At 41.5% G+C, this 9939-nt stretch overlaps 1 protein-coding gene across 2 annotated transcripts; it reads left to right on the forward strand.

The window, feature by feature from the left end:
- The first annotated feature begins 3733 nt into the window (after window positions 1–3733).
- On the forward strand, window positions 3734–7639 carry LOC146568022 (transmembrane protein 100-like). 2 transcript variants are annotated; one of them, XM_085283776.1, is made up of 2 exons: window positions 3734–3814; window positions 3995–7639. In XM_085283776.1, exon 2 carries the CDS (start codon window positions 4226–4228, stop codon window positions 4691–4693), a length of 468 nt encoding a protein of 155 aa, XP_085139902.1. In that variant the 5' UTR covers window positions 3734–3814; window positions 3995–4225; the 3' UTR covers window positions 4694–7639. The 2 variants fall into 2 exon arrangements, with proteins under 2 accessions (XP_085139902.1, XP_085139901.1); XM_085283775.1 differs by having other exon boundaries at window positions 4016–7639.
- Window positions 7640–9939: the final 2300 nt, after the last annotated feature.

Consider the following 9939-nt stretch of genomic DNA (forward strand, 5'->3'; position numbering starts at 1 on the left):
GATTCAGATAATTATGTATTAAAAGCTAGACATTTTAAATGAGAATAAGAAAGAAGAGTATTTCTTTGTGCCCCCCTCTCCCTGTTAATGCCCTACCTGGCCCCCTGGCAACACTTTGCTAGACCCGCCCCTGCACAGTTAGCAGCTGTCAGCTACTTAGAAAAGGATCCTGGTGTTATTTGTCTCTCAGAAACAGTTCATAACTTCCCTTCAACTCATTCATGTCACCTAAAATGTAAACCTGTTTCTCCATCACCTGTTCAGCTCTGATGATTCAGTAAGGACGTCTCCTGGTTTCATCTTCATGTTTCCCTCTCATCAGATATACAAACCAATATCATGACCTGGAGCTGTGGCTCCAGCAAACATTAGCTGATACTAGAAAGTAATATTAAATAAAGTCAATCAAGCTTAAACGTGCTTAAGTGTTGTTTAGCGCAACCTCCGCTGCACAGCAAATTCAAAAGTGTTAAATGTTTTGGTGTTAATAGTCTTCTTGCAAAAGTAGAGTTAATTTTATTCTAAGCAGAGTCACATTCTTTTAATGTAACTCTGAGGTGTAAAATGATAGTAGTTAAAATCGAGTGTTAAAAATGAGTGTTTCTCTGTCAAATCTGGAGGTGTTACAATGGAAACATTAACTCTTGACCTCTTAACTCCTAGACGGGCTATGACACCAATAGAGTAAATTCACAGACTCCGCCCCCAGCACGGCTCCAATCGAAGCTGAAGTGAAGCCGTTTCAGAACATTTTGCTCTACATATTTGAGTTGTTTGCCATGCTTGGTAAGTCATTTTTTCAAAGATTGTTTCAATTGTTATTATGAGCTTTTACTTCTGTGGCTCTTTAGAGTTGAGACAAAGCTGTGTGAAAGGCATTAGCCATGTTGCTCGGTGATAGCATAATATTCTGTTTTAGCTAGCTGAAAGGTATTGTTTGCGGGCAAATACCACAGCCTTGAAAAAAAGCTTGCATGTGAATTTTCAGTCAAACCTTTGGTCAAATACACCTAAAACAATGTCTAGAATGTGAAATGTTGGTATAATGGTGCTACTTGAAGCCTGAAAACGATCGCCCATAAAAAAAGCGAGCAAACAGCAGTAGCAGGGGTCCTGACTGGATTCTACGTTAGCATAGATCCCTCCAGAGTTTTGTGCACACGGTTTAGGTAAAAATGAAAAAGGTTGAGGTTTTACATTTAGTTCAGTATTACCTGTTGCCTGTGTCTTTGTCTTTTGGGAAAATACTTTACACAAGTAATGGCTCAAAGAGGATTCCTTTTTTTTTTTTACTGTGCTGCAATTGTTTACTGGATTATTTGTGCCATTAATTAGTATCGACTAATTTTTATTCGATCTCCGCACAGGATATGCTTGTGAAGATGGAATATGGGGGAGAGCAGAAGTGCGTTGAAGCTCCACAAAGGGATGAATGAAGGACATGCATATTGTATTGAAGAAATAAGTGATGAGAACGCTGTTATTTGCATTTACCATGTCAGACCTTTTGATAAACAAAATTCTAATGAAAGTGAGAACATGTATACTGTTACATCTTTAAGAAAATGTTTTGAAATTGTGGTGCGCAGTTCAGAATAAATGTTTTTCAAAAACCATTGCATCTTTTTAGTAAATGTTTATTTCCAAAAGAAATTTATAGAAGTTCAGAACAGTAAAATTCCCGCTTTTTAGAATGAATTAGAAGATAACTCTTACGTAGTTAAACTAAAATACTCTTTGAGAGTTAATATATAAACTCTTAACACCAAGTGTTAAATTATCAACTCCAGACAGATTTGGTGTTTAACACTAAATCAGAGTTAACGTACCAACTCTCCAAAAAGAGTTAAATTAACACTCTCTGGTGTGGACCCATATAGACACTTTAACAGTGTTGAAATCAAATCCGACAGTGTTAATTTGGACATGCTGGATTTGCTGTGTGGTTTCTTCTTTCTGGCGCAGAGAGAAAAGCCGATCAGCTGATCATTGATCAGTTTCGTGATTGAATTAGCAACTTTCTAGCTGAAGAGGAACGGGACAAATCGTGTTCCTTTTCACCTCAACTTTAAAGTTCGACCTCCTCGGCTGTAATTGGTCCAGCCCAGAGTCGATCATGACCAACTGGCCAAGCCACCACCATTCATTTGTACCGTTAAAAAAAGAAAAGAAATAAAACCCCATCGGCCCTTAAAAATGAAAAATCACGAGCGGCCCAGCAGGCAAATGCCGGGTATGCCCAATGGCCAATCCAGCCCTGGCTACAGGTGTTACAGGAGTGATACATCTCCTGCTGTCAGGCCTGCAGGTATCAGGCTGTTGTTCTCCTTTATCTCATAGTGGACAGAAATTATTTTTTGGAGTCGCACAAATAATTTGTGTGGCATCAAATTTGATGCAGAACAGCTGATTCTGTAAATAGTTTTAAATTTTTATTTAAAAAAATGCCTTGGCTGCATTTTTAGGTAAACAGCAGCAAAAAACTTTGTTGTTTGCATAACTCAGTTACTTTTTTGAAGAAGTAACTATATAATTAATTGCCCAAAATTGGTCATTATATACTGTATTTTGCAGACAGAGAGTTACAGGACTCACTCCCAGACCACAGACTCATACTCATAATACAAGTCAGAGCTTTATTAAAAAAGAAATTTAAAAAAAAGAAAGAAAGTCGTGTTTTCAAAATTGGAGTTCAAGTTATGAACAAGATTTTTAAAATTTTTCATTGTAAGTGGGCTAAAGCACTTAATTAAAAGTAGTCTAACATAAATGTAAATGCTGTAATTTGATTATTTTAATAAACCATGTAACTTGGATGGATTTGATGCTGGCGTGACGACAGTGCACACGTCTGCTGTTGCTCACAGTGGTCCAAGGAATCGCTCAGTGAGTTTGTGCGTTCGCTCAGACACATGAAAAATTAGAGGGAACATTGCTCCTGTGTCCTACTGTCATTTTCTGAACAGCATAAGAGATACATGCTGGAGAAATGTGACACAAACATGACCATAACCATCATGCTTTTGTGCAAAAAATGTCTTCACTTCAATTCTGAATTATGATTAGCTGTTTAAAAAAAAATACAAATTTGGGTGCTGTTCAATCTTTACTAATTACATGTCTTGCTTCTCTGTGACCTTCATGGGTTTGATTAAAACTATTAAAAACTGAATTATCTCAGTTTTAGCAGTCCCGCTTTTCTTGCTGAAAAGATGACATTTTGCAGATACAAGGTTTCTATCTCACTGTAATTATATTCCACTGTCACCCTTGGGGTGGGGATCTTGCACTGTCTTGTAACACAACTGGAGACACTGGAGATTTTCACATGACCCTGATAACATGTGTGACAGCAGCAGTGAAAATGAAGTCAGGGACAGAGCTGCGGGATGTGGTGTCATAGTATTCATGCCGATTACATTTGTTGGTCCGATTTCATTGTCAAGAAGCATCTTTTTCTCATTTCGGTATCAGTGTCATTTATATTCTGCCCATAATGAAAAAATGCAGTGCCTTTAAGGGGTATCTCAAATTCCATGTCACACTAAATAATGAATTAAGATCAGTGAATGAGACCGCTGAACGGTTAACCTCATCTCAGCCCCTCCTCCCTGAATCACTCTGCGAGTGGAGCCAATCAGATGCTTGCATCCCATTGACCGCGTCCCACAGGCTCCACCTCCTCTCCTCTGTCATTATATAATCCTATGAACATCGGCATCACAACACTGTGGTGCTGCTGCTGCTGCGAGCCGCTCAGGAGACAAGGCTGCACTGAAAACATTCACTCATTGATGGATACTGAAAATACCGGGTAAGTGCCTCCTCTCTGTGGCAGATCTGTCTCATCTGTTGGCTTTATTTTTCCCTTCTTCCATCCTTTTCCTGTGAATGTCTCCAGCCCTCTTGGAATGTTTGCTCAGTAGTTGTGTTTTCTTCTCTGTCTTGCCCTATTTTTTCTTCTTTCCCCCCATCTCCTGCTTTCTATTTTCAGGTCTTCTCTCTGTGTCTCCAGTTGCAGGCACATGCTGGCGTTAAGTACTGAGAGCAACAACAACAAGACCAGTAGCAGCAACCTCTCTGTCATTGACAGCACTCAAAGCAGCTTCAGAGAAACCCCCTGTAGCATCATAAACGGCAGCAATCATCAAACGTACTCAAAGAGGACCCCCGCTGCCGACGGGCAGCTTTTCGCGCTTCGTCACTCAAGGACGGCAGCTCTGAGATGGGCTGCTCCTCAGGGCGCCAGCCCCCAGCCTCGGTCCTTCATCCGGACCTGGACTGCGGCAACAGCAGCGAGGCCAACAACTTGCCCCAGGACTCTGAGAACCAGGGTTTGAACGGCTGTGGCGAAGGAGGGGAGATGGAGGGAAGTGTCGGAAGGTGTTCGGCCAAACCTCCAGAGTCTCTCCCAACGCTGGAAAGGCTCGCCCAAGCTACAGGCGGGACAGAGAAGTCCTGGTACCGCTGCGTGTTCCCGTTCGGCGTGATATCTCTGGTGATCGGCATGGCAGGAACTGGGGTGACGTTTACCTTTAACACGTTGCTCCAGACCAAAGTAGTGTCCGTGGCGCTGCTGTGTGTCGGCGTCGTGATGTTGCTTGTGGCAGCAGTCTGCTGGAGGGCCCACAGACTGAGGAGGAGGAAAAAGAAAGAAGGTGGATTCTTCATTGCTGATCAGGGTACTTTGTGATGGAGGGCGTTGTTCAGGCTGATGTATTCCAGAGGGGACAGAGCAGTCGGAGTTGGACTTTTTGAATGAGAAGGGCAACTAAAAAAGAAAAAGACAAGAAGTTGTAGGGCCTGAACTTGAAAAGACTGAAAAAAGTTGGATGTCATTGTTAGTATTTCTGCCAGGTAAACTTTGTAACACCTTAAACTTTAGAAAACCTTCTAGCAAAGGAACCATCATCATGACCAGATACACAGGGTAGAATACACATTGCACACTCCATACAAGCCCTCCCTCTCCACTCTTCTGTTCAGTCCAGTAATGGATCCACCTGGATGAAAGCGGAGCCTAAAGCACATCACAGATCATTGCTCCAAGGCTGGCCTCGCTGTGCTGTGGAAATGCATGAGAGATAGGCACCTCAGGGATAGCTACAGTACTTAATACCTCTGAATCCCTCTGCTGCAGGTTACTGGATAAAAAGAGGTGTGATTGTGTGGGACAGGGGAGTTAACAGTGACCAGACAAGCCTTTCTGGATACGGTAGAGCAAGAGTATCAAACAAGCGATCTGATCTGACATATGTGGCCATGCGCATCAGTTCAACCCCCACCCATTCAATTAGTTTACAAAGAGACAACAATTTTTATTATTGGATTACTGAACGAGAACTGCACTTGTAAATGAAGCATGATTTCCCCTTGCCACAACAGAGCTGCCCTTTTGGCACGTACGCTCTGTCTCCAGCGGCTCCGGTTCGGCGACTCATTAGGTGAAAGGGCCAGGGAGTCAGTGAGGGGTCGCATCTGAGGAAGAGGCGAGAATTCATCCCAAAGCACGCTCATTATGTGAAATTAAACAAGCAAAATAGCATAGTCAGCGTGTTCCTCATATCTCTCTCTCTGCATTCCATTCTGCTGTCACCAGTCCTAAATGCTTACTGCAATAAAGATTTGTTTCGGAGGGGCAAAAATTTCAGTTATGTCAGATCAATAGAAATCACTACGCCATAAAGTGCTAATCTTTTTGGAGGTGATCGTGTGGTCAAACCTGCATTCCGTCAGCACTTTCGGACTTATCATAGATCATAAGAAAGAAGGACGTAGCCAACCTGTGAACTTACATTTTTTTATCATGACCAGCAGGGGGTACCTGATCCTGTGACATAAAGAAGCCCAACTGTAGGGATAACTTCAAAGTTTAGTGTAAAACGCATGGACAACCGTGTGATTGATCCATGCAGAGGCCTTTGTTTTTCAGTCACATGTACACCTTGCTTGTGACGTGAGACTACGCCCACTGCTTATATATAGTCCATATTTTTACACTATGTCAAGGAATCGCATTACATGCATATCATACAAACTGGTGTATAACAGCTTCAGGCTCGCTGGCCCGATTCCTCTATTCCACGACTCCCGCTGAACCGAGCAAATTCGGCGCTGCTGGGCATTTAGGTGGTTGCGGTGAGGGGCAAATCAATTCTTTCCTTTATATACCTTCCATTCTTACACTCTCAAAGAAAGGGGGTTATACTGCTCTTCATATTAGCTACTAGATCCCCGAGGACAGGCTTAAACAAATTTACCTTGTTCCTCAGTGATAAGACGAGCCGCGCGGTGGTGTATGTCGCAAAGAACCTGTCCTGAACATTGTTCTTTTTTGGGGGGGGAAACATTTTCTGCTTTGACTAGATCACTCATTTCGCCAAAACAATAGCAAAAATCCTTCTCCGTCTTAGGGCCAAGCTGTAGCAGTAAGCTGAACACAATAGGTGTAGTAGTTCATGGTTCTGAGCAGCAGGAAGTGTGCAGAAAACCCAGCAGCTCTGTGTCGGCTGTAGCTGTTAATGTACTTAACTGAAAATTATCATCTCCAACTTTTGCATGGAGTTACTCGGAGCAGTACAAGTGTACAAGTGCATATGTGTACCATGTTGGTTGTGTGCACACTAAAGCTACAACTAATGATTTGTTGCCCCGCCCCCCCTCCCTCGTCTGCCTCCATCCCGCTCCGTGTCAACTGTCCAGTTTCGTGAGCTTATTTCACACCTGGCTTATAGAAGCGAAGATAATCCTGTAGAAGCATTCAGCTGTGTGCACGCATATCTGTTCCTATATCGAGTACTCTTCTGAGTTACATATCATAAATGCTGTAGGTACTAACTGAGAGTGTAGCCTCATTTCTGAATGTACCTCCAACAGTGAGTGTCTTACGAACATCCTTGTACAGAGTGTAAAGATTATTTATATTGTTTATGTACACTCTATTTTGAGTAAGACAGATTTAGAGACACAGTACAGTGCACATCTATTTGAGGCACTAGCCAACAGTTGGGGTTTTTTTTGGTTTCAGCTGGCGGTGTGGTTGTAGTGTTTTCAGCTATGTTGCAGTGATTGCAAACTGTGATTGTTTCATCCCAAGTAACCAACCCAGACAAGGATACATTTGTAATTAAAATCAAGCACATAATCAGTTACAACTTTTAAGATGGAGGGTTTTTTACGTTATGTAAAAAGATCTGATTTTAAATAAAAACGTTGTGTTTTTGGAATGAAACTATCCAGTTGCTTTACGTGGTTGTGGTCAATTTGCTTTGAGTTTACTGGCATGTCCAAGCTTTTCTCTGAGTGCCTTTTACTTGCTACATTAATATTTCTATGTATGGTACATTTAATGTAAGCTGTGCAGGCCTACCGGCACCAGTAATATAGTAGCCTAAAACAGACACGGAAATACGTGAAGTTTTTTTTATCAGTCGAGTTCAGTGTGTGTGAGTGCCGTGGTGTGCATGAAGTCAGACTTTGATATGGTTCCTTTATTTAAAGAAACAGAAATACCAAATATATTTATCAAGAATTCATATTTTTTGTCCTTCTGAAATATGTGTACCAGTGTACATTTTTCTTGTTTACTGTAAAGCTTCTAAAGCGCTGAATTAAATGCAAAGATTGATTTTGGAAACAAGCTCTGTGGCTGTTGTTTGTTTTTCACCAGATTGGGGAAATTGCTGCTGAATTGCTATTTGGTGTCATTAGTGGAGTCATTCACACAGCATTATGAGGGCGGCTGCAGTTTTCCTCCTTACTGACCTTTGTACTCATTCTGGGGGACATACTATAAACCACAGATGCTACTATGTTCAATGTCCAACTAAGTCTGCATTTTGTGTAAATTGACACTGACAAAAAGAACAAAAAAAACAAGCCTTACAATGCACAGTCCAAAGACGGTTTGGGGTTTTCTTTTGCAATTCAGTTTTATTCATAAAGCACCAAATCACAACAACAATCGCCTCAAAACAATTTATACTGTGGGGTAAAAAAACTCTAAGGTAATAAGAGAAAACCCCAACAATCAGAACACTGAACACAGAGCCCTGTAAACAAGCACTTGGTGACAGTGGGAAGGAAAAACTCCTTTTTAATAGGAAGAAACCTTCATCAGAACCAGGCTCAGAGAGGAACAGCCATTATTGCGACTGATTGGAGGTGAGTGGAGGGAGACTGGACAAACGACGCATTGTGAAAGTAAACCAAAGATCAATAACAACTAATGGTTAATTACAGTCGTAGAAAGACAGTGGGAAAGGGTGTGTAATGTAAAAACACACAATAAATGCTGTTCAATACTAAAAATGTCGGTATCAATCTGATACCAAGTAAATACTAGGCAATACAGACACTGATACATCAAATCTATAAAGGCAGCTTATATAGGGGAGAGTAGTGTGTCGTGACTTATGGGATGAATCACAATCAGTTTGCAAATTCTGAACATATTTTAATGACCACTAAATCAGTGATTTGTGCCTGCCTCTAAAGGACTTTGGGTCGACTTTGTCTTCAGTCTAAACGACCCAGCGAAAGAGAGTATATTTATCCCACACTGGCTTCTCTTCATTGGCCCCGTTTAAAATCCTCCTCCTTACAGACAAGGCCTTGAATAATCAGGCTCCATCTTATCTTTAAGACCTCATAGTACCGTGCCACCTCAATAGAGCACTTCGCTGTCAGACCGCGGGCTTACTTGTGATTCTCAATTTCCAATATTTAAAAGTAGAATCGGAGGCTTCCAGGTCCCTCTTATGTGGAACCAGCTGCCAGCTTGGATTCAGGGCTTAAGAATGAATTGTGTCTTCTGTGCCATAAGCTATAAATACAATATATGTCACAGTCAACACAAAAAGGTTCAGACATTTTTAATGTTTAAAGTTTTTCTGGGGGTTTTTTTTTTTTTTTGGTTTGTTTTTTTGGTCAGAGGGCCCGGTGGCGCCAGTGTCCGGCAGCCTCGCCTCTGTCAGTGCGCCCCAGGGTGGCTGTGGCTACAATGTAGCTTGCCATCACCAGTGTGTGAATGTGTGTCTGAATGGGTGGATGACTGGATATGTAAAGCGCTTTGGGGTCCTTAGGGACTAGCAAAGCGCTATATAAAATACAGGCCATTTACCATTTACCATTTTTCATTTTCCTAAAATGGACTACATACCGAGCTTAGAGGATTGAAGCACATCTATTAATATCAGCAGTGGGATCATTACTATCAATATTTGGATTGATTCACCCACCTCCAACACTGTGCATTATGGAACATTGGCAGGCCTACTGGAGTGTAACTAAGGGAGGATTTCAGGGTCACCTCATCCAACCCATATGCTTTTTCAAAAACCAAAGTTTTAAGCTCAACATTAAAATTGTGTCTGTCTCCTGAATCCAAACTGAGAGCTGGTTCCACAGAAGAGGGGCCTGAAAGCTGAAGGCTGTGCCTCCCATTCTACTTTTAAGTATCCTAGAATAAGCCAGCAGTCTAACCCCATCAGTGCTCTGTTGGGGTGATGTGGTACTATGATGTCTTTCAGATATAATTGTGTTTGAATATTCAAGACCTTGTAGGTGAGGAAAATTCATTTTTGCTAGCTACTTTGAAGTTTCAGCTACAAGATTCAATTGAAGAAAACAATAATTAAAAATTTTCACCTGATGAAAACAAAGGGCATGACTGACGTGTCCCCAGAAGTAGGATACCAAAGGCTCCAGCTGATGTACCTTACAGATTGTTGAAACGTGGTGATTCCCTAAAACATAGAGAAACGCTACCAACTGGACTTAAACTCTCATTCGAAGTAAAACTCTAATTTTGCTGCAGTGTAATTAACCTGCCATTAATAATTAAAACTAGTTGACGTTTGTTCAGCTGCCATCAAGTCGTTTAGGGGTTAAGCATAACAGCTACCATGATTAAGTATGTATTTTGTTGCGCTAACTACC

This window comes from Mchenga conophoros, linkage group LG8 (assembly GCF_057382185.1).
Source record: "Mchenga conophoros isolate Kocher_MC1m ecotype Shallow Benthic linkage group LG8, M_conophoros_male_GT1.1, whole genome shotgun sequence".
NCBI lineage: Eukaryota > Metazoa > Chordata > Actinopteri > Cichliformes > Cichlidae > Mchenga > Mchenga conophoros.

What these genes read in the sequence shown, in the direction of transcription:
- LOC146568022 (XM_085283776.1), top strand. Translation starts at nt 4,226, where the DNA reads ATGGGCTGCTCCTCAGGGCGCCAGCCCCCAGCCTCGGTCCTTCATCCG.